Source organism: Syngnathoides biaculeatus, chromosome 6 (assembly GCF_019802595.1).
Source record: "Syngnathoides biaculeatus isolate LvHL_M chromosome 6, ASM1980259v1, whole genome shotgun sequence".
Taxonomy (NCBI): Eukaryota; Metazoa; Chordata; class Actinopteri; order Syngnathiformes; family Syngnathidae; genus Syngnathoides; species Syngnathoides biaculeatus.
Genome location: NC_084645.1, coordinates 31,714,088 through 31,739,805, shown reverse-complemented (window position 1 = coordinate 31,739,805; position 25,718 = coordinate 31,714,088). Strand labels below are relative to the sequence as shown.

General features: G+C 39.7%; 2 protein-coding genes across 2 annotated transcripts in view; both read right to left on the bottom strand.

Annotated features, from left to right (window-relative positions):
• The window catches only part of rfx4 (regulatory factor X, 4), a 34,117-nt gene extending 9,696 nt beyond the window's left edge, over window positions 1–24,421 (bottom strand). Inside the window, 12 exon segments of the mRNA XM_061823485.1 lie at window positions 715–809; window positions 1,933–2,077; window positions 2,171–2,229; window positions 3,349–3,449; window positions 4,046–4,209; window positions 6,213–6,290; window positions 8,879–9,092; window positions 10,314–10,375; window positions 11,975–12,098; window positions 13,224–13,284; window positions 13,395–13,481; window positions 24,287–24,421. Of these exon segments, the coding sequence (XP_061679469.1) occupies window positions 715–809; window positions 1,933–2,077; window positions 2,171–2,229; window positions 3,349–3,449; window positions 4,046–4,209; window positions 6,213–6,290; window positions 8,879–9,092; window positions 10,314–10,375; window positions 11,975–12,098; window positions 13,224–13,284; window positions 13,395–13,481; window positions 24,287–24,329 (1,233 nt within the window). The 5' untranslated portion in view covers window positions 24,330–24,421.
• A 36-nt stretch (window positions 24,422–24,457) lies between these two features.
• The window catches only part of polr3b (polymerase (RNA) III (DNA directed) polypeptide B), a 41,567-nt gene continuing 40,306 nt past the window's right edge, over window positions 24,458–25,718 (bottom strand). Inside the window, exon 32 of the transcript XR_009795504.1 lies at window positions 24,458–24,472. The gene's annotated coding sequence lies outside the window, so the exon portion shown is untranslated. The remainder of the gene's footprint in view (window positions 24,473–25,718) is intronic.

Sequence of the window (25,718 nt, the reverse complement as noted above, 5' to 3'; positions counted from 1 at the left end):
AACTGGGATGATTGCGGTGCGGATGAGAGACAAGTGAGCCCTGAGCTACAGGTGTCTTTTTTTTTAAAGGATGGTAGGTTTTGCAAACACTTTTTCTTTTGCATCAAGTTTAGAAAACATGATCCACATAAAGTTGTTCAGTCAGGTGGGGGCACTGAGGTGGTTGTGTGGTCAGCACTAGTGCTTCACACCAAGAACATTTTGATTTCATTTGTTTTTTTTTTTTTTCAATGTTTATCTACAGTTTACTCAAATAGTCTATAATTGCTGTCGTCGGGCAAAAACCTTGCATCTCCAAAACCATTAACATTGGATCATTACAGAGAACAAACAGGTTTCAACACCAGAGACTGGGGAGTAAAAAAAAAAAAACATACCCAGTTGCCCATGTGAGGACTGACCAACTGATGAATCGGATGCCAAAGATATGTGATTGAACCAAGGTGCGCCCTTTCTGACTGAACAATTACACACTCAACTCAGTTCTACTACTTTGAAACTCGAAACTTGCTAAAATTCCCTCTTATGTGCACTTTTCAGCCATTTATTGAATAACAGTAAAACAAAATCAGCACACTCATGCAGGAGTTGCTCTGAGTCACTGCTCACATGCAGACTCACCAACCCACCAGGCCCCGCCTTTCATAATATGTACAGCATAATAACCCCAGTTTGTGACAGAATCACTGGACACCACACGGATGGCTGTTTTACCTTGACCACGCAGCGGTCCACCATGGAGTCGAGCCACTCGATGTAGGCCTCGATGGGCGACTGTTCCTCCAGGAGGCGATCAAACTCCTGGTACACTGTGACAAAAGGAGAGTCGGAGGTCTTTTGCGTTCTTTATGCTCCATTTATTATTCAATATTGTTCAATCACTGTGAGACCGGTGTCAGAGTTTGGCTCACATTGTCGGACTTGTGAGGGTTGGACTCTGCCAAGGCCACCCTTTGTCACCGATTCGGATTGTACCTTTTATGGACAGAATTTTTAGGCCACAGAGGGTGTTCAGTTTTGTGGCCCCAGCATTGCATCTCTGCTCTTTGCAGATGATGTGGTTGTGTTGGCTTCATCAAGCTCTGTTCTCCAATTCTCACTGGAGAGGTTCGCAGCAGAGTCTGGAGTGGCTGAGGTGAGAATCAGCACCTTCAAATCTGAGTTGATGCTCCTCAATCGGAAATGGGTAAAGTGCGCTCTCCAGGTCGGGGATGAGATCCTTCCCCAAGTGATGGAGTTCAAGTATTTTGGGGTCTTGGAGTGAGGGCAGAATGGAACTGGAGATTGACAAGCGGATCAGTGCAGCATCTGGGGTGTTGCAGACATTGTATTGGTCCATTGTGGTGAAGAAACAAAGGTGAAGCGCTCTATTTACCGGTTGATCTACGTTCCTACCCTCACCTATGGTCACAAGCTGTGGGTCATGATCGAAAGAACAAGATCCTACATAGAAGCAGCCGCAATGAGTTTCCTGTGCAAGGATATCTGGGCTCTCCCTTAGAGATGGGTGAGAAGCTCGGTCCTCCAGGACGGGGTCAGAGTGGAGCCGCTGCTCCTCCGCATTGAGGATAGCCAGATTAGGTGGCTGGGGCATCTGGTGCAGATGCCTCCTGGACGCCTCCCTCATGAGGTGTTCTAGTTACGTTCCACCGGGAGGGACAATCCAGGACACGCTGGAGAGATGACGTCTCTCGGCGACCTGGTAACACCTCAGGATCCCTTCGGAAGACCTTGAGGAAGTGGCTTGGGAAAGGGAAGTCTGGGCTTCCCTGCTAAAACGACTGCCCCCATCCTCAGATATGGAAAATGGATGGATGGCTAGACGGATATACGTTACAATGACAATAAAGCTATTTTATTCTCTTGTGCACCATCGCCTTATTGGCTTGCCCTCTTAGCAGCAGTCAGCGGGGACCCCCAAAATGTACTTACAGTGTATAATGAGCTGCCGGTGCTCCTCCTGCGAGTCTTCCATAGTGTACAGCGTCTGCTTGGTGATGCTGTTCAGGTCCACGTTCCTCCAGTCCTCCAGCATTTGGAAAGTGATGTCGGCGCTATTTATCACGGTGCGAGATGCCTGCGGATGGACACTATCGGTATCAGCACATATTCTTATCTGGGAGGCCGCATTTGCTCATAAGGATTTTATTAAAAATCTCTCAGTACCAACCTGACAGAGATGGTTTAGGGACGTTTGCCGCTTTAGGATTTGAGAGAATCTCCTGGACACTAGAAAAGATTACAGGGGAATAAATAAGGTGGAGTCCAATATCTTTCCTTTTAAAAATAAATATTAAGAGATTCCTAATACAACAATTCATTTTTCCCCACATTCTTCATGGTGGCAAGAGCAGAAGTAATCCCCAATATTGCTACTAGTAAGCAAAGAGCAATTGAAAAACATGTTAAATGGTTTGAATGTAAACCACCACTGTTTGAAAGTGTGAAGTATCACGTGAAAAGAAGATGCTACACAAAGTAAAGTCCCTAACATTTCAACAGATGTGTTGGGAATTCAGACATACAGCAGTTAACCTGATGCTTTAGGGACTAGCTAATGCATGCAGAAGATAGCAAAAAAATGATATGTTTAAAACTTGATCATGGTTGATGCAAATCTAAAGGCGAGTAACAATCCCAGCCTACGATTGCGTGTTTTTGGGTGAGTAATGCTGTTCTTACAATCTGTTGGCCAACGGAAGTTGGTCTTTTTACGTTACATAACTAAAAAGGCTTTGACTCAAACGTTACTGAACCGTTCTAGTTTGTTCTAGACTCTTCAACCACAACTTCAGCTGTCAGAGAATGAAATGACCTGGATGAATGAGAATATTCACAGGAAAACTAAAGAGGCTCCGATCGCTTGAGCTTGACTTCACAGTTGCTCGGATTAATTTCACAAATGTGCTTTTTTAACGGTGAAATGAATTCCATGCTGTAGTTTACTCAGCTAGGCATCCACTCAAGCTACACTCACTGTGATGATGAAACAAATACTCTAAAGAACAAGTAACTATTTTTTGCAATTAATCAACAGGCTCTATTCTCTGTAGACCTGTTTGCTCGCTTTGCCTTCTCAGACACAGATACGGCTGGTTCAATTTTAGATTTTTTTGACACAACGCAACAAAACCAAAACCTTTTCAAGTCCACCCCACCCCCGAAAAGTTTTTGTCATTGTTTTAGTCTCAGTACACCGACTATTTCTCCAGTAGATGTGTGCATCTATTCAGAAGGTCAGTAGTAGTTATTCACATTATGCAACCACAAATGATCCTGGTGGCTATTGTTTACAAATACAGTCCATTTTGAATTTGCCTAGAAAGTTGAGCTTTTAAAGCCACTTACACTCGAATTTGATGTTCCTCAGGTTCTCTGGGAGGTCGTGAAGGGCAATTTTGAGCCACTCTTCTAATTGTTTGGCAAATTTCCGGATCACCTGCGTCAAACTGTGTCAGTGAAACAAAGGAAAAATAATTTAAAAACATCCCAAATTTTCATTGAATGAACTCTGCACATGGGCAGCGTGGTGAACTAGTAGTTAGCACATCTGCAAAAATATCTGCCAAGCCCAGCAACCACTTCTTGGAGACAGACTTTTATTCTCATTCTAATTAGAATTAAATTATTTGATATCTAGGACGATGATCCAACCTCTTCTAAATTTAAAGGTAATCCCATCAGTTAGTTTTGTATATTCCTGCTATCTAATTTACAAAATACCACCAGATCTCCCGTGAGGCCAAACCACCCAAATTTGGATCAGCTCCAATTTATATCATTTGACACATAAATTTAGTAACATCTGCATTATATCGCTGATCAGGACCTATCGTGAGCGAGTTAGGAATATAACGTAAACTGGAGTTCACTGTATGCTGTGTGGCGACCAGTCCCGGGTTTCGGCCAAAGTTTGCTGGGATAGGCTCCAGTTCACCCGCGACCTCAAGCGCTACAGAAAATGGATGGATGCATCCGATGAGCTTTTGCGGGTGTACCTAATGCTGCGTCCAGTGGGTGCGTGCAGCAGCGGTCTCCTGCTCACCTGTCAGGCAGGGCTTGGAGGACGGTGGGCATGAGTACCCCGGAGATGGCCTTGTAGAGGATGGAGTCGCACACGCCGACGATGTTGACCACTGTGGGCGAGCTGAGTACAGGCAGCATGTGGGGTGGCATGCCTTGCCAGAAGTGCAACAGGAAGCTTTGGACCTAAACACACACAAAGAGATGTTGGGGTTGTTTTTCTGTGGCAGAGGTGGAAGAAAGCACAACGTAAAATGGTGTGCAAATGGTGGCATATGTTGATCTTTGTGGAAGCACAAGGTTCAGTGGTGTGTTTGCCAATTTGGCAGAGCAGCCTGCACCGACATATGCGTACTGATGCAACGTGGGTGTATTTAACATTTTCCCGGCACATGTGACAAATGGGTGGCTGAAAGTCGATCTAAACTTTTGCCATCAGACCAACATCTATGTTGTAGTGCAGCACAGACCGCTGGCCCAACATGATTCTGATGATTTTGATAAAGGTGCAGGCCGATACACGTGCTCCGCCGACATGTATCAGATATATTAATAATAAATACTGTATATGAACATTGAATTATGGCACAAATAAATGTATGTAATGCATTATTATATCTTACTACATTTTTTTTTATTCAGTCTACATGCGCACTGTAGTGGTTGAAAGCGATGGTTGGCGAGGCTATAGACCAATGAGGTCTATGTACGTAGTGAATCCGCCAGCTCGTTCTGTATTTAATAAGATTGCATTGCTAACATTCCCCCAGTCATGCATGAATTTTTAAACGAAATGAAAGATGCTGTTTCGATTGGACAGGTCTACTGTGATGATGCCCACACCACAGCAAAACAAATCTATTTGTATGGTGCATTTCGTACACAGGGTAACTCAGTGAAATGTACATGATAAAAAGCATTCATATACAAAAATAAAACCATTTTAAAATAAAAAAGTACAATTAAGACAGCTTTTACAGGAAGAAATATCACTGAAAAGTGGAATTACCCTAAAACAGATGAGGGGAAAAAAAAAGAGTTTGCTTTGGACTCTGCACTCCAACAATTGACCTGAGTCAGTCGATCTCAGAGCCCTACTGGGTTTGTATTCCATTAGCATTTCTTTCATGTATTCAGGACCTAAACCATTTAGTGATTTATAGACCGGTAGCGGAACTTTAAAATCTATTCTAAAGCTGACTGGAAGCCAGTGTAAAGATTTTAGAATTGGAGTTATACAGTCAGACTGCTTTGTTCTGGTCAGAACCTGACCTAAAGCTGTTTAATGGTCTTTTAGGGGATCCCAGTTCGAAAACTATTACAGTCAAGTCTACTTGAGATAAAAGCATGGATGACAACACAAACGACCCAGTTCAATGTCCATGAAATTGCCAAAAGCCCACCTCCTTGCAATTACACCAACCACAGTACTTGATTTGCTCTAGTGACAAAAAAAAATCTTCAATCGTTCAATCTTTAATTACGTCATGATTGATTGAAAACGTACAGAAACATTGCTGCCACCAACCTTGGACAAAGTGTGGCCCAGGCCTAATCTCTGATGAGACAAAAAGTCTTCAATATGTAACACAAGAAAACAAATGTGTCACATTATCTTTCCTAAAGTTTTTTGAAAGTCGTGAATTGTGTAATCAAATAATCGTTGCACTGTTTAAATAGTGTAAAGGCGAAAATGCATGCAAACTTAACTTTGTGGCTGGCACTTCCTTCTGCACCAAAGCATTATGTCTATTCATTAAAAAAAAAAAAAAAAAAACGGCTCACTGAAATGTATCTTACCTATTTTGACTGGTTATTGTCAACAAAACATCCAGAATTTAAACCTTGAGCTGACAGAATGTCGTTACTCCAGTTACCGTGAAGTGCGGAAGATGCAGTTTTACAACATTTCTAAACAGTGTCCAAGAGGGCTTAGAGATTTGTTCTCAAGCAATTCTCAATACTTTAAATTGATGAATAATGTATACAAATAACAGATGATATGGGGACAGGCCAATAGTATAAATTCAAATGAACCATATTTGGCTCAATGCGGTGTCTCCCCGTCAGAGAGAGTATGTACTGAAAACAGGCAATCACAGTCCAATCACAAATTTTCAACTGGCAAGTCCCAACTCCTGAAAATGTCAAGTAGCAGTTTTGACACAAAGTCAAAACAAAAGCCTCACCTCGTCAAAGTTGGCCCGGATAACTGTGTCCAGTATCCTCTGGCAGTGCGTTCTGTACATCATGATGAAGGTTGACACCTGTGGGCGACAAGTGCAGTATTGATCGTCCGGGGCGCAAGGAAATTTCGTGAGCAAAACAAGGAGATAAATCTTGCGCAAAGCATGGGAACGGACGAATTGGCGTTAGAGCGCGGTAGCTATAAAGCAGGCTTTAGAGATCAGCAAAACATTTCAAATCACGGCCCCCCATGTGTGTAAAAGGGCGGACAGCTTGTGCTGGGCCTTTGTCTGCGCCGAGATCTTATTATCTCCCCCAAAAGATTAAGAGTTAGCGAGGAGCCAGTATATAAATCCTCCAGGTCTTTCTCCAGAGCCTGAGCCAGAGGCAGCGGGCAGGCAGGCGGGCGGGGGTCTCTAGCGCTATCAGGCCCAGAAGTGGCAAAAAGACTCACAAGCTAGTAAAAGTACAGATACATGTGTAAAAATATATATTGTGGTATAAGTAGAGATACTGATTCAACTTCATTAAGTAAAAGTAAAAAAAACAAACAAACTACACGCTCTTGAAATGCAATGAAGTACCAAAGTAAAGAGTAAAATTACGTTTTACTATCAGTTACAGAAAGTACTCGTTTAATACAATAAAAAGGGGGAATAAAGGCTGCACACAAAATGTGTTACTTATGCTTGGCTAACTAAGAAAACAAGTTAAATTAGATAATGATACAGATGAAAGTCTTCCATCAGTAATACTGTCTTTATTCATGTCCCCAGGATATTGTTTTTTTTTTTTTTTAAACTATTTTTCAGGGGGTGGGGGGTGGTTTACAATTCACTTACAGTTACTGATCTAATCCTCTCTTCTGGCAATGTGTTACCTCGTCAGGGATTGCTCTAATATGGCGTTTTTTTTTTTTTTTTTTTGGGGGGTTTGGGTAAATAGTAACTTAATGCATTATTATTTCCAGACAAGTAATAAGATTACATTTTCTTATTTAAGTCACTGAGTATTACTATTGTGCCAATGACTTGCTCAAGGTAAACAGATCTCATCTGACCTTGGACGAGCACAATTTTTATGGGGAACAAAACTTACACAATTGGCAAGATGTGAAGTAACTTGCTATTTTATACAAGATGTATGATATACAATTATAAAACCCTGATTGTGTGAGAAAAATGATGCGACGTGTGCGGCTTCACTGTTGCTACACAATTTCATTTTTCGGAGGTAAAAAGTACTGAAGGCTACTGCACACTGAGCAAAGCCGCGAGCGCTGACTGTCAAGCAGCGTGCGCGGTTTGGCGACTGTTTTCATGACTGCTCCATCAGTCAGCCACTAGTTTCAATGTTGCCGGTGCAGGCTGTCACAACGACTTAACGAGAATCAAAATGCACAAAAGCGTCTACTGACGATAAAAATATATTTCTGTGTTTTATTCAAGGGAAGAACAGAACAACTGCCATGCGACACCCAAGCCATATAAACACAGTTTCATAAAGCATCAAATACCGTTTTACAATGTGTACTGTTTAGAATGTATAATGGCTCTCTATATGAAAAAGTGAAACTTTTTCAAAATGTTTGCCAGCGCTACACTGGGAAACATCAAAAGAATGGGAGGGAGCGAGCGAGGCGCTTTTGAAATGTCAAACTTCTTGCTTTTATCCTCACCTACGTCCACTCCCTTTTCCTTAAATATTACTCTATCTTCATATGTTATAATGAATCTGATAAAGTACAATACAATATACAGTATGTACAGCATGGAACACCTATGGAGGCTCACTGTTCAGGGCGTCCATATAGCCATTCACATAGAAGCTGCTGTTGGCCACACTTTACGCACAGAGACTCATACACCTGTTAAACTGTTTCTGATAAACAGCAACTTCAATACGTACAGTATTTTCTAACCATTCAATTATTGGTGTTGTACTTTATGTGTTCAAAAAGTACGTTTTAATGTGTTTGAAGTGCGTGGAAGAGGCAAAACCATTAAAGAAATAAACATGATCGCTCTCAATCAATTATTATGTCTGCAATGATTGCAGCGGTGGGTATATCTTGCTTCTCCTAACTTCTGCAGTCAGTCTTTGGTTCACACTCTGCCGATGTCCCCAAGATCTTAATCAGTTAAACCGAGCTGGACTTTTCCTCTCTCTACTTACTTTTTTTTTATGTGTCGTCATTCGCAAAAGTTGATAAAAGTGAATGAGCCTATTTTGACAAGCTCATATTTTATATTTCTCGTGTGTTCTAGACAATTTCACACACTCCATCTAAGAGTCTCGAGCGCAACGGTGGACATTTGGAGCATATTTTACAAAGACTATAAAATCCATACCACATGGATTAAAGAGGCAATAGTTTCAGGACTGAATTGTTATCAAATCATGTTATTTAATGTAATAAATAAATAAAGAAAATCTACCATACGTTATAAAACTCCCAGGAACTTATATGAGTTGGGTCACCCTTTGTCCTTTTTCAAATGTAGGCAGTAAAAGTAAAAAGTAGTCAGAATAAAAAATACTGCAGAAAACATGGGCTATTTTAAATAGTAAGTGCAGGTAGGCGATAAACCTACTTGAGTATTTGTACTTGCTCATTTCCCACCACTGCTAAGGACAGACTTTAAAAAGAGAGCAAATGTGTGTTTACCCTCTCTTCTGGCAAGCTGGCAGGCAAATTGAGGTCTTTGACATTTGGGAACTCTGGCAGCAGCGTTCCCAGCTTGGAGCGCGGTGAATATGCCACTGTCTGCTTGGTCACCTCCTTCTTGCCCGCCTCATTTACCCACGCCGCGCCCTTCTTGGAGTACATCACATCGTAGTACTGCGACGTCTCCTTCACTGCGATACCGTAGTAGTGGTACCTGCACCCATTTACGTCACACTTACATACGTATTTATCCACATATATCAATATATACCGGGGAGCTGTACGTACACTCGGTACCTCCCTTGAATTGAACTGAAAATTTCCAGCATTTGGCTCAAGTCACTATTATAGTTTACACTTATATTAATAACGCTATAAATGTTACACTTGTATTAAAAACTAACTATTGAGGCTTCTGTAGCCTTTACAAAGATAGCAACCACAATTTTAATTGCATTCATTTAACAATTAAGAACAGTTTAAGTCCGCTCATTAGGCTCTACATCACAGGTGTCAAACTCAAGGCCCGGGGGCCAGATCCAGCCCAGCGCATGATTTTATGTGGCCCGTGAAGGCAAGTTACGAGTATGAACTTTCCATGATTTTTGGTCAAATCTGTACCAGAATATCAAATTGTCATATGAGAAATGATAATGTTGATATATTGCAACCATTATTGTGTACCCAAGCATCAGCAATACTTTAAAAACACATTAACCTTGATTTCTAATTCCAAAACTAGCTCATAAATTTCACGTATAAATAAGACGAGGCGAAAGAGTTTCATGGTTTCACAGTCATAACAGCCCTCTGAGGGAAACCGTAACTACAATGTGGCACGTGACAAAAATGAGTTTGACACCCCTGCTCTACACAATTAGCAAATATAGAAACAATAGCAATAAATGCAAATTATACATTTGTATGACATTTTTGTATCAAGCCAAAAAAAAAAGCAAGAAAATATAAAATAAAGAAGTGAACAAAGTAGCCTATATAAGAAAATATCTGGTAGGAAAATAAATAAATAAATAGACAAACAAATAAACAAATACTGGTAGATAATACAAGGACATTCTTAATATATGAGAATATCCTAAAAAGATCAACCTAGTAGTTCAGTTGAAAAAGGGAAAACTTTACTATATCACAGTTTATATGGAATAAATACTGATTAAACTTTTTCCCTTAAACAATACTTAATTAAAAGAAATATGAATGTAAAAAAAAAATTAAAATGAAACTCAGAATAATGGGAAAATAAAAAACCTTCAAACATAAAAAAGTAAACGCATGATACAAGATGACAAGAAACTTCAAAAAGTAAATCAGTATCGTATACAGCAGAATAAAGCAAATGAATAAACTTCCAAACGTCAATAAGAACATAAAAATGAAAAGAAAATCCATAATAGCGAGATGACAAGCAACTTACTTGGACTGCCCTCTGGTTCCTAGTCGCCTGGTGGTGAGTGCTGGAAACTGCTGTCGGATAATCTGTTTGAAAGCATAAATTCAAAAGAAGCTTGAAGTCCACTTTTCACCCTCATTTGCATATTTGCCGGTGACACAAACGTCCTCTTTCCTCGTTATTGGAGAGATACGGAAATGATAAGTTTCCCACTCTCCCCCACTCTTTTTTGTGGCCATCTCCAAGGGTCGGGCCGCGGGTAGAAGAACTTTAGCAAACAGTGTCGCTCACCATTGTGTGCCGTGAAAACAGAGGCCAAGCTGTGAACTTTCTGTCAGGCCCCCCCCGCTTGATAAATGTGCAGACAGGGGAGGCAGTGCAGGGCCCACTCTTGCCTCTCCTCTCCCTCCTTTTTTTTGTCCTGAATCAATGAAGCCTTCCTAAAGGACACCCCACACCGCTTCAGCCACTGATCTAACATTCCGCAACATCTCACCCTTCCAAATTTCCTTTAATTACACATTAATCCCGGGCCCTTCTCTTTTTCAATATCTTCCGACAGGAGCCGCCGAGGGGAAAAGCGGGGAGGGGAGGGGGGGTGCGGCGTACGAGGGCCGAGCGGCTTTGTCAGCCTTGTGAGAACCGGGCAAAAATGGTCATCTTGTCGGCGGGGTTGGATTCTGCTGCTGGAGGCTTCACACTGAGGCCCGGCTCAAGCTTCAGCGGGGAAGCTTTGCCGGCCTCATTTAGAGCAAAAAAAACCCTAATAAAGCGTCAAACTTTGGGGAGGCCAGTGACGCGGGCCCTGGATGAATACGTTACATCTTGGTGAGGATATGGATAAATGGGGGAAGAACCGCCCCCCTGCCTCCCACTAAGCTTTTTATGCCTTGTTTTTCCGTTTATTGGTGGGCAGAATCTGCATAACAGCTGCAATATCTGGGATTTTTTTTTTTTTTTTTTTTTACTACGATTGTGAAAATTGGACAGTTGTTAAATGTTATATCATAAAATATAACTAACAATAACTATAAATATAATAATAAAGTAATAATACTACTTGTATTTTTGATACATTTTAAAAGTATTAAAAAAAGTGCACAGACATGCTTTGCATTAGACAGCGACAGGATTATCCCAAAAGAAAAACTTTGTAGAGTAATGGATCATAAGACAAGGATGTTGTTGGAATTTAGGTGACAATCTGGACAAAAGTGCAGGCTATGTTTTTGATTTTTCCTGCTTTTGTTTCTTTCATGTTCTGTTTCCACAGTTTCCTTAATTTTATTCCCAATGAATACTGAATGTCAGCAGTACATTCAGATATATATGTGGTGATTTATTTGCCACTGAGGAGCATTGTAAATCATTATTTAATTTCCATCCATCCATTTTCTTCACCGTTTATCCTCACGAGGGTCGCAGGGAGTGCTGGAGCCTATCCCAGCTGTCAACGGGCAGGAGGTGGGCTACACCCTGAACTGATTGCCAGCCAATTGCAGGGCACATGGAGACAAACAACCGCACTCACAATCACACTTAAGGGCAATTTAGCGTGTCCAATTAATGTTGCATGTTTTTGGAATGTGTAAGGAAACCGGAGTGCTCGGACAAACTCCACAGAGGCGGGTCCGCGATTGAACCTGGGACCTCAGAAGTGTGAGGTAATTGTTTTAAACATTTACCTTCCCGAAGCTGGCCGCGTTGACCGGCTGCGTATCGTGCTTCTCGCTGAAGTCGAGATAGTGCATGTAGAGGGCGCTTCTCGGGATGCACACACCTTCTGCGATCTCATAGTTCTCCTCCAGCCTGGACCGTGCAGTGAACGCATCAAGATTACAAGGAATAGAAGGCTGAAACGCGCATAACTGTACCGTAGGGAGTACTGCAATTGCCCTTTCTGTAGCAGGATAAATGTGGTAATTGAGTCAAACATTAGATAATGTGACAACAGAAAGCAACCAAAAAGGACAAAAGACAGGTACAGGGAGTCCTCGGTCTACGACAGATCAGTTCCTACAGTAGCAAGTTAACTCGAAGACTTATCAAAATACTTTGCATAAAAACAAATACATGGAAAGAAGATGGCATATTTAGCATTACTGCTGAGAGGTGGATGGAGAAAAAGAAGAAGGCTGTGCTTAGGTATTGTGAGGGGACCTGGTCCTTAATCCCCTCCATCTCGACAAGTATGAAAGAACCTTGTTTTGTTATTATTGTATCTGACATAGGAACGGAATCCTTCACATGCGCTAAAATATGGGCTTTGTCTTTAGTAATTGTCACCACGGTCGACCGACTGAAGCCTTGGTGGTCTTGGTGTCTCTCCTTTCGCCAATCTTTTTATGATGTTGAGCTTCGTTTCCATGGTAATGGATTTTCTTTTGGCTGCAGAAGCATTGCTAAAAGACACAGCTTTCTTCTTTGGGTCGATAATATCTAAAAAGGGGGGCAAAAATGCGAAGATACTCCCGGCGCACAAACACGGACAAGCATTAGCCAGACAAAATGGCGGACGGGGGACGGGCGTTGTAAAGTCGAAACGTCTGAGTTCGAGACCCTCTTAACGCGAGGACTCACTATAATTACTACTTTCACGTCACTATAGAAAAGCGCTGTATGTAGGTAGGAAGTGTGTCGTCCCCTCACCATCATCAGAATGGATCAGAATTCTACATTTTGTTTGCACAATATTACACTGGACTTTCACAGCTGTTTCACTGATGATTCCAGAAAAAACAAAAAAAGATTTATTCGTGGAAACTACTCCTTTGTCAAGTTAATTGACAGTTTGTTTTACTTTGGCAAACGAGAGGGATTCAGTATTGCACATTTGTGATATAGAAAAAGGCTTTTCCTGTATGTTTAAGTTCAAATTGTGAACAAGTTTTTGTACATTTCTTAGTCAGTTTACATCAAAAAGGTCAAACGTACCATTCCAGAGTGGCAGGTGTCGAATGCGGTTTGGAGGCCCTGTTATTTTCCTTTTCTTCATCTGAAACGAGGACAAAAATAAGGCTACTTATACATCAGTGCCTCCGCATTAAAATAATAGCACAATTTCTTGCTTTAAGTCGAAGTGAGATTGTTGATGACATGACTCACGCTCGTCGGTGGACATGTTGCCCAGGGACAAGTGGCTGGAGTAACGTTTGGTCTCGCTCTCGTTGAGGCATCGCTCGATCCAGCTCTCTGCAGACGCAGAACCACGCACGCCAAGTTCAATATGGATACATGGACACAGATCAACCGGGTTCATCATTCGACAACAGGGATGTTCGCCTGCTTCCCCGCTGAGGGCCAAGCAGGCTGAAATTTAAGGAAGTGAAAGACCACATTGTCTTATGTTTGTGAGAGACCCTGAATTTATTGGAGGTCAAGATATGGCAACCAGTTAATTTGGGGGGGGGGGGGGAAGATGTCATTTAACGATACAATTCACACGTAAAAATGTACAAAATCAGAACATTAAACCTTGAATTAAATGTCAATTCAAAGAAATTTACATTTAAAATGGGACAATTTTTCAACATATCTTTATTATGTTTAAATTAATTTTAAACCTAATTATTGTGAATTTTTCACTTAAAAATGCATGTAATTCAAAACATGGGTAATATCTTACATCATTCATTTTCTTTCAAAACGGCAAATTTTAAAATTGTACATATAAAAAGTGTGAGGAACTTTTATTAAACATTTTTCCTATATTAAAAGAGTGTGGCATATTGTAACATTCAACTTTTTTCCCCACTTATTTTTAATAAAAAAAAAAAAAGATATATATTTAATCTTGTTTTTGCTCCAAAGACGCTGATGTGATTTTAATGAACAGTACATTGAGCCCCCACAACATCGCAGTTCATCGTCTCCCCCCCCATATCGTAGCTACAGCGTGATTATGAGCAAGAAGTGGCAGGAAGGTCCCTAACTAATCTCCAGTAATAATTGTCATTGCAGTAGAATTACGGAATACAGTTGATAAAAAGGTCTGCACACCACTGTTCAAATGCTAAGTTTTGTGACTTAAAAAAAATTAAGGCGGACAAATAATTTCCAGACTTTTTTGTTGTTGTTTTGTTTAAACACAAATGCAACCTGTAACCTGTACAACTCAATTACAAAGTCGATATCCTGCGGTCGCACTGGCAGTTTTTTTTTTTTTTGCTGAATCCCATTTAAAATGAGCTTGAGGGGGAAAAAAATTCCATTTTAATTTTATACCACAAAACCCTGGCATTTGAACAGAGCTGCTGTAGAATTTTAATATCCACTGTATACACCTGTGAATACTTTGTCTACAGTGCTTGTACGTCCAGTACGGCTCCCATGTGTTAAAGTAGCCATTGTTTTAGGGTTTATTCTTCCAACGTAACACCTGTTAAATTGAACACCATTTCCCCGAGCCCATCTATTGCGTTTTACATGTTTGAGAGCATAAAGCTAGCAACTTTCATTGGACACATTTACATGCTTTGGTTGAACACTTTTGTGTTCTCTTTTTCCTTGTGTCAGTTTTACAGTAAATTTGAACTGTGAGTGAAAAATTAAACAGCTTGAAGCAAGCAAGCTTTGACTCCTTTGGGGAAACTGTACAAACAAGAGTGAGATCAGCCTCGAAGCAATCTTTAAAATGTTTTTTTTTTAAATACATTTTAAAGTGTGTTGTGATAAACGTTTAAACGTTTAAAGCGTGTGGGAGGGGTAAAACAAAATCTCTCTCTCAATGTCAAAGATGGGTCTGGAACACACTCCCGTGAGAATCGGGGGTTCACTGTACTTTGTCATTTCACCTCACCAAAAAACATTGGAGAAAACGTGGGCATGACAGTAGCAGACTCATAAAGTACACTCTTTCTATACTGCATATGCTATAGTAAAATTAAATCCTTAAAAACCAAGAGGACCCCAATTCAGACACATTTTCTGGCCTTCTTTTGGCCTAATGATGTGTATAAAAACATTCAAATGATGTTGGACTGAAGTACCGTAATTTCCGGCCTACAGAGCGCACCTGATTATCAGCCTCACCCAGTACATTTGTAAAGGAAATACCTTTTGGTACGTACATAAGCCGCACCTGTGTAAAAGCCGCAAGTGCCTACATTAAAATACGAGCTATTTACGAAGAAAGTTTTCAAAGTTTTTATACCTTAGCTTAGCTTAACATAGCAACAACGCAGTAGCATGAACCGGGCTGGTGTTAAAAAAAAAAAAAACACATAATGGTTAAAAAAAAAAAAAAAAAAAGGAGCAACACGGTAGGACAGCACTAATAGGGCCGGTTAAAAAACATACCGGTAAAAATCACTGAGACACGGTAGTAATACAGAAGCAACACGCTAGCAGAGTGCTAACGCTAGCGCTAAGAGGGCAAGCAGGTTAACACAAAATACACCGGTAAGTCACTTCCTCGGCACATATATTCCACCGGTCTCACCCTTACCTTTGGTACCGAGTGCCCCCTTGCGGACGTTAGAAAAAAATGCACAAATTAACCGCATCACCACATAAGCCGCAATGTTGAAAGAGTGTGAAAAAAGTCACAACTTATAGGCCCGAAATTACGGTAAACTTCATTTTAAACCATTTATGATCAAACCTTCAGGCTAAATGAAACAATTTGTGCCATAACTGACGATAAAGGGCGGTGACAACAGTGGATTGTTTGGGGAGAGCTGCTTGCAACGTAGGTCGAGCTATTTGAGTAATATTTATTCCCATTTCCTTGATTGATTTTTTTTAATGCAACTACTTTTAAATATGGCTTTTATGTGGCACAGGGACTCACTCAAACAGACACAGGAGGAGAGCTGGAGGGATGTTTTTGTGTCTTTTATCATTTGTCTTCTGAAACACTGTTTTGCTATTCAATTATGAAATGTGCTACATAAATAAAGGTTTGACTGACTGATTGATTGATTGATGGCTATTTAGCGATATTCAGCTTGCGGTCCGTCCACGAGAAGGATCTTTGTTCACACCAATAATCAATCACTCTAATTCAACACACTAGTAAAACAACGGTCTTACTAGTGACATTTTTTTCCCAATATTGTCAACTCTTACTGGATGACATTTTTACACTAGATGACATCTGCACGCTGCATTTATTACTACGTGAAGTGCCAAATGTTTAACCAATAGAATTTTCTAATCTCACTCGTACTAAGGCGGTGCCTTGAGATACGAGTTTAATTTGTTCCGTCACTATGCTCGAAACTGAAATCATCTTTTCCCATTCTAATTAATGGAACTGCCATTAATCCGTTCCAGCCTTCCTCCCGGAATTGTTATTTTTGGTACTGTAGTGTATTTTAATGAGGAAATATTACTCTATGTTTTCTTTATTAAAAAAAATATCAGTAGTGATCTAATGAAATAGAATATAGTTTTTGTCAAACTTCATTGAATGAATGGCCATTCATCTGTTGGGCCCATCTTGGCCACCATTGGGCAGTATAAGAAAGACAAAAGGATATAACAGTGGATACCCGTATGTCATTCCCAGCAAACGCTAACTCGTATTTCAAGTCTATGCTCGCAAGTCAAAGCAAATGAGCCACCGAACAACAGCTCATGTCTCGTAAAACTTGTAAATTGTGTCACTCGTATCTCAAGGTAGCTCTGCAATCCCAGATGGGTTGATTGGTGATCAAGTACTAAATGGTTGTTCAGACGGATATCAAGGATATCAAAAAATCCTCAAAATGCTTGCGACTGAACAGTTTCAGTATTTTTTTTTTCCAATGTACTAGCACTCTAGTACATGGACCTTACGATGGTTATCAAAGATGTACAGCAAATGCTTAAATGGCTTGCCTTAGCCGCGGCTCTATTTGAGGGTTTTTTTTTTTTGTTTTTTGTTTTTAATCCACACTGCAGGAATCCAGCCAGCTTTGTCCCCTGCACCCCCGGCCCCCAGGACCACATTACACCCTCCGTCCCTCCCTGCCTTCCTCCCCTGGGAGAAGACGACGACGCGGCACCCCGGCTTAAAAGAGCTTGTGCACATTTAGTGAGGAGGCCATTGTCCCTGTTTTCATTTCCAGCTCAAATGGTGTGCGTGCGTGTACTGTGTGTGCGTACTGTGTGTCCGCGCGCTTACTGGGAGGCTCAATGATGGAATTCCCCAAAAACCAAAGTATTTAAAATTAATTAATCAACCTTTGGAGATTTTGCTTGGTGTTTTTCAGAAGAACATTAGCATTTTAATGAGAGTTGGCCCGAGGCATAAGCAAAGTAAGCGGCTGCTTAGCGCCCTACGACGACTCGGGGACCGCAAGAACAATTAAATTCACCAGAGCCCGGTGTATATATTTTTTTAAATATGTATTTTATTTTGGGAGTATTGTTGAGGAAAAGCATTGAGTAACAAAAATAAAAAAATTTAATTAAGGTTTCTATTTTAAGTAAAGCGTATGCACATTTTTACATCGTTACAAGAGCTAACTTTATCTTTTTTTTTTTTTTAAACACACTTGTGGCTTGAATTTCGACTTTCATTTGTTCTGTGACCACGCTCGTAACTCAAAACACTCGCATCTCAAATTATCTTTCCCCATTGTAACGAATGGAAATGCTTTTAATTTGTTCCAGCCCTCATAAAAGACAATGACCGGGTCTTTCTTTTTAATACGAAAAATAGCACTCTACAAGCTCACTACTTAAAACAATACAATTTTAATATATTTCAATAGAATGTAAAGAACTGAATAGTTGGTGGACATGATTTTTACCCTTTAATAAATTGTCTGTCCTTCTGGTGTCCATGCCTTGGCCATCAGAGACCAGTATCATGCAAACATCTGTACTGCATGTATAAGACGTTGGTCACAACTGCTCAGTAATATTAGTAATTTTCTGCAGATAATAAAGAATATTGTATATAACTGTGTGTATTGTTACATTGTCTGTCTACATGTGTTGATGTACCACTCGTGTTCAAATTAAACTTTTTTTTTCTTTTCTTTTTTGTAACAGTGTAAAATTTAGTTACATTAGTCCATCTAATAATAAACCAAGAAACACTTTAACTGTAACTGTATAATATACTGGTTTATTTTTCTTAAAAATATTAGTCCTAGATAATATGTAGTATCCCTGATATTCAGTAGCACTGTCCTTGATCATTAGGAATGTTGTGCAAATAAACCCTATTCCTCCCTCAGTGGGTCACTGCTGCAATTAGAGTATAGCAGGTGTATGAATGATCAATAATCAGTACTATTGGTAGAAATAGAGCGCCCCAAAATCTAATTTTGCTTTTGGACGCAAGGCGCCGTAGACCAGCTCTGCATTCGAATGAGATACAACGGAATGAGGGAGGTTTAGAAAAAAAAAAAAATCCTTTTTTTCCACGCTTACATTGATGGGATGTGACAAGCACATTGACTGTTGTTGGGACACACCATTGGCAGGAAGGGTGGGGGGTCGCAGATATTGAAAAGTGTTTTGTGCGTGTGGGGGATGAAGAAAATACACGAGCGTCTCAGCGGGGGACCAACATAAACTTCATTATAGTCATCATTATTATTATTATTATTTATATTAATAGCACTACGATGAACCCCCCAGTTTATCAGTGGTGGGATTTCAGATCCACCCACCATAGGTGACATGTTGTGACACCCCACGCATTAAAAACGTGATAAAACTCAGTTTTTAAAGTATTCCTTCACGCTTGTTCTTTGCTGCCAAGAAATGGGAGACGTTCAGATAAGATCACTTGGAGAAAACAAAAAGAAGCCTATTGCTTGGGCAGTTCTCCAAATGGGAAGCAAAGCATAATTGCTTTAAGATGTTTACTGTAAATCTGACACAAAACATAGAGCCAATTAAACACTGTATATTTCAACAAAATGTTCAATGAGACCAAGTCATTATGTCTAACGAAAATCCACTATCTAAATGTTAACATAATGTAAAACGCCATAGACGGGCTAATAGAAATGAGTCAGGGTCATTATACACCTTCTGCTACTTTAACACACATGACACAGCAGCACATACAAACAGCATACAGCTATGCATACATCTATTCGCTCTGCTCTGTGGGAATGACAACTATGACTGAAGCTCGGATGGGGAACTTCTCTGCCTCTTCTTCTTGCTCTTAAATATGTTGCTTGACTTCCCCGCGACCTCAGTGCTGAGCAGCATTTCGTTGCATACAGTAGTTTAACAATGCAGGCGCAAAACATTAAATTGGGACTTGCATAAACATTAACAACACTAACTGGCAGTTTGCGACTGGGAAATGTTTGTAAGGTGAATGTATGAAAGGCTACCAAAAATCCGCGATACAAAGGGGGGGGGGGGACGGGGGGGTTAAAGGATGTGCCGCATAATAGCGGGAGAATACTGTCGTACAGTTGTAGCAGTATTAAGTATTGTCACAACATTAGGTACACCTGCACAGTTTAATGCAGGGGTGGGCAAACTTTTTGTGTACAAAGGTGACATTTTAAACCGGCCAGTTAAAAAAAAAAAATGGGTACTGTATGTAAAATTGTTTATTATAACAAAATGTTTTTAAATTGCACTCAGAATTTCATTAAAATTAACCAATTGCCTGAGAAAATCATTGAAGACTAAACAGTCCTTAGTTTGTCTGTTTGTCTATGTGTGCCCTGCGTTGGCTGGCGACCAGTCCAAGCTCAACACCCCCTTTAGCCCAAGGTCACTTTAGCTTTCAAGCTAGTTGTAGATGAGCAAATTCACAGATTTTCACATTAAAATTCAGATTTTAAGAGATATTTGAACTATTTACATTCGTCTTCCACATTCCAGAACTGATTCAGGCAAATATAACTTGAAACTACATGACTCAGTGGGTCTCAAAAGTTTTTATCACCTCCCAAAATACTCATTTCTCCAAGTACCACTATAATGATCATTAAAACACAGAAATGTAGTAGGCCCACATGCTCATCAAAAACTAGGCAAAGGTTTTATTCCTTAAATGTATATTTAGTATTGTAAGCCACTGAAATATTATGAATTATCAAGTTTGAAAATTTACACTGTGTTTAATTATATAGAGAAATAAAAAGTTGTATACAAATAATGACTTAAATTATTGGAGATGCTGAAAGCTAACATACAAATTGTACATGTTTGATAAGGAAGCAAGTGCAAATGTATTTTATTTCAAAGCTAAATAAAATGGAATTGCGCTTAAATGTAATGCATCAATAACAAAAAGTTAAAGACATTATGTCAAGTTCAGCGATTATTTCATGTAACACTTGTGGTACTCGTACCGGACTTTGAGAAGCAGTTTTTAGCGCATTCAATACATCTTGGGGAATATTCAGCCACTGGGCAAACTCCCAAATTTGAATGATAAAATTCCCAAGTTAAGTGCTATTTCACACATTTACACGCGCCTTCCACATTTCTTGAGCTATTCAGATTACTTAAAATATTTCAGTCCCACATTCAACACTTTATAACTCAGTCAATCGATTCCACAGAATTAAACTTGAATTGCGGCATTCGCATACAATTTACAAAAAAAATTCTGTCTGTTGTTATTATTATTATTACTACATTATTAGTAGTCATAGTAGCAAGTATTGCTACAACCAAAGGTGCACGCGTACAATCCATCCATCCGCTTATCCGCTGAGCTGGAATTTATCGAGCCTGACGGGATGAAGGGTACACCCTGGATTGGTCGCCAGTTTATTGGCCTTAACAAATGAACTGGACCCAACTAAACATTTGGCCCTTACCAATTGCTTATAAAAGACCACAAAGTAACCCTCCACTGCATTATCACAATATTCTTCAGTGCTGAATATAAATAGGCATATTATGCTTTCTTTGCGTCGAGCCAAATAATTAGGTACACCCCAATACAATCAAACTGAAGCCATGGCAACAGCTACAGCGTGTGCAGTTCTAGACCACCACAAAGCATCCCCAAGCCCTTTTTTCCTCGATTAAACAAACAAAACTCTCGTCTCAATTTAGACGAAAGACTAAGTACACCCACACGTTGTCATAAGATGCGTCTCGTTTCGATACAAACGATGACGTAAGCGATGTACTAAAAAAAAAAAAAAAAAAAAATAGAAATGAGTGAAATGAGCAGTTGAAATTAATTTGCCTTGCTTTGCCTTACAAATCAGCATAAAATGGGCTTGCTTCTCATTTAAACTACACCATCCTAAACTATTCACGACAAACACAACATCTAAACATGTTTATTACGTCACATTATATAGTTATATAACTATATATTCCTCATAGTTCAAAGAACTACATTTAAAAGTTTGTCTGGAATATCTGGAAAAGGATGCAAATATTTTCTTTCTAAAGCTTTTTTCATGGGCTCTTTATCACAAATCTTTGCCTCTGGTGGCAGGGTCAAGAATCTAACTCCCAAATACTAGTACTATGGAATACTTTAAAATGTGATTTAATTAGCTTAAGTATGTTTGATTGTATTTTAATTAGTTGACGTGTGTTTAAATTGTCTGGTGGGGTAAAGGAATTTCATCTTTTTTTGTAGGGTCTCTCTAAATTGTGGATTTTCACCTAACAGGTCTGGAATGTAGCCCCCCAGTTTTTAAAATTGACAGTGTCAGAGACAGTCATTTTACACTACAGTATTTTCTTTACTACGCAAGTCATTTTTTGATCTTATCAAATAAACGACATTGTTAAAGAAAAAAAAATCTTTCATTAGATGATATTGCTGAAATAGTTCGGTAACAGGTGTCAGTTGAAAGCGAGCATTAAGATTTTTGTTGTTGTTTCAATAGCCTTCAACACGCTAACATGCTCATTGATGTTGCACAACTTTGAAGCAACTTGTTTTTCCATCTGAGTAACAACACAAACACAAACTTGGGCCTCCAGCAGCAGATTGTGATCTGATTTTATAGCTACAATTTGATTCAAATCCATCCCAAAAAAACAAAACAACAACAAAAAAAACAGGGGGGTCCAGGGGGGGTATGAAGAAAAAAAAAAGCGAAAGGAGCTGAAGTGAAGCTAATTCTCCACACAAGCTTCATTTGCCCTGGGGGAAGATAAGTACGGGACGGAAATAATTGGATTAAAGTCGATCAACAAGTGGGACGGATGTTCACACATTTCTGAACACTCACTGTGGACTAAGTGACCCGACACACACTCGGCGTGCACCTGCGAGCTCGAGCACGCCGAGACCTTTCAATGGACGCAATTACAATGCGCTTCCCCTCCTAATTTGATTGATACTTTAAGAGGGCTGGGGGGAGATTTCACAGACCTTCTTCTTTTTTTTTTTCATTCTTCCAGTTTGAAACTTTTTGAAAAAGTGACTTGACTTTTATCACTCATGCAACTTACAGTCTAAACGTTGGGATTCATTTGAAAATGAGGAGACTTTCTCATGTTTGAACAACCTTTTCATTCCAATTAGAATGTAAATAATAAATATGTTAAAAGTGAAAGTTTCCTTTTAAAAAAGTGAACACCGCCGGACTTTTGACACAACATTAAATACAAAAGTCTTCATTATCACTATTTTATAAACTAAATGAAGTTTTTGTACTTTTAAAACTTTATCATGTAAAATAATGATCTAACATTGGTCCTTTGTCACCGACGCCCCCCCCACACACACATACGCAGACAATTTTTAAGTTTATTCATCCATTATCTGAGCCGCTTATCCTCACAAGGGCCGGGGGAATCTTTAAGTTTATGTACGGGGTATTTATTTTTCCATATCTGTTCAGCTCCCAATTGTATTAGTTTTATTTTAAAACGGGGAACTTAATCATTGAAGCTACTTCAATGTTTAGACAGAGATTGCGTTTCTATTTAAAAGTAAACCACAGGCTTTTTCTTTTTTTTTTAAATGTCAAAACACCCAACACATTTTGTTTAAACCTTTTTTTAAAAAAAAAAAAAACGGGACCTAACATCGGAATTTCCTCATGTTACCTTCATTGCATTTTTTTCTCATTTGAAATGGATCTGACTGAATTAAAAAAAAATGGTACATTGAATTCCTTCTCTTTATAATACATTTATTAATGATGCTACTTTAAAATACATTTTTAAAGTTTTCTTAATCCACAAATTTTAAACTTGAAAATAAACAACAATCTGAGCATACGTTTAAATTATTCATTTTATTTTTAATTAAATACTTGTCATTGATTTTGCTTCATGACAAATGTATAAATTGAGATTTTTTTTACATTGACCATAATTTCAAATTAAAAAAATCAAAATTAATGAAAATACTTTGTGACAAAATACTTGTACTCAGTCAAGAAAAAACAACTACAGACAGACGAGGTGAACAGCTGCTTAATGAAAGAAAAATAGAATTGATTAAAATTCTAATTTGACAAATTTTCTCTAAATTTCAAACTTATATTTATTGTATTTTCAAACACAGTACCCTACTCTAAAACAAAAAAGTAAATTAAACCAGACACCATGTAAAGGATAGTCACTGAAAACAAAAATAGAATTCAGAATAAGAAATACTCCAATATATATAAATATATATTTAAAATTACAAATCACTCCTGATTTTTTTGTTTTTCAGGAAATGTTATCCCAGTTTTTAAATTTTCCAAAACTAAAGATATTAGCTGAAATAAATGGTAGCCATCCTACTTTTTAAAAATAATATATCTCACTTCTGAATTTTTTTTTCTCCCGCGATTTCAAACTTCCCCCACAAACAATGAATCATTCCACTGAAAAGAGCAGCGACAGTACTGTTTCATAATCAAATTTGAAAAACTAACTAGATGAATGCCAATAAGTTGAATGCCATATAAAGGTGGGGGGGGGGGGTTAAAAATTCAGTGTTAGACTTTGGCTTCAAATTTCCAAAAAGCGAACGGTCTGAAAAGAGCGACACCAAAAATCCCAACTTCCCTGCCATTCAGGGCGCTTCCTTTCAGAACTTCCCAAAAGCGCTTCTGAAGAGGCCCGAGGTGCCGTTTTCCCGTGTGGTCTCAGGACATTCCACTGACCTGTGGAATCCATGTCAGGCTCCTCCAGTAGCCCGCAGTGCATCCTCTTCCCATCCAGCGCTCCTCCGAGTAGAAAACGGCCGCGAGTTTCCCCTCCTCCTCCTCCTCCTACTCCACCTGCTCTCTATCCTCGCCCCGCTCGCCGTCTCCGCGACCACTGGCCGTCGGAGGGGAGATGCTGACCGTCTTAGTGGATAAGAGAGAAAGAGAGAGAGCGAGACAGAGGGTACGTGTGGGTGGGGAATGGAGGGGAACTTTGGGGGTGGGAGGGTGGGGGGGCTGTTTTAGAGGGTCCTCCAGAAATCCATCGGGGGCAAAAGCAGAGCCGTCAAAATGTTTGCTGATGTTTCATGGGAAAGGGGCTGATTTTTATAGGAGCCCCGATGGGGACATGTCATTGATAGGCTTGTGAGGCTGATGAATGGCCCCCCGAGTCAGATGGGGATGTGGCAAGGCTCACTGGAAGTCTTTTGTGGGCCTCTTTTGAATAAGAAAAGCTCCCCCTCCCAAGGAAAAAAAAAAACAGGGTGGGTGGACTGGGAGGGCGGGGTAGGGGTTATGTGGGGGGGCTCCCCATCCTCCATGATGGCATTTCATACGCTTTCACACCACACACAAACACACAGCTCTAACTTCCAAAGTAGTCAAAGATATTTTGTCAGAATCCAAATCATTTTTTAAAACTTTTCTAGGTCGGAATTGGGCGGCGCTGGTCGCATGGAGTCACTTACTGCTTGGACATGTTTTTGAGATAAACAAGACGTGAGTGAGGATGAAATTCGTGTGTCGTCTATGGAAAGCCTTTGGAGCTTTTACTTCGTATCAAGGATATCCATCTTAAGATCCACGTATGAGTATGCTCTTTGTCTTCATTAGTAAGACAATTTAGCCCACTACTAGTATGACTGGGATACACTAGTTGCATTGGCATCAAATTCAAGACTCAGTGGCCCAATCTGCCCCGCCATCACATTTGATGTGGTCTTCGTGTGCTTCGACTTCAGATTTCTTCTCAAAATTGCAAATGGTGTAACGATGTTTGGCTATTGCAAGCATTAAAAGCTGAATATTTTTTTTTTCAATGATTTCCATTTTTAAAACTCGACAATCCTACTTTTTTATGCCTTTACAGGCTTTCCCAGCCCTCCAAGGGAAAACATAACTACGATGTGGCCCTTGACAAAAAGGAGTTTGACACCACTGCACTGGTGCCATTTTTGGCCCATTAGCAAGAGTTTAAGATGAAAATCGAGGATAATGAATAAATGCTCAAACAGCTTTCCAGAAAGCAGTCTGAGGATTTATTTGATAACCTTGACATCCAACCTAAGGTCCATGTACTAGTACGTTTTTTTCCCCAATTGCGCTTAACTGAAATTTTCATCATTTTCTTGGAAATGTGCTTCAAAACTAATATCTGACACAAAGTACC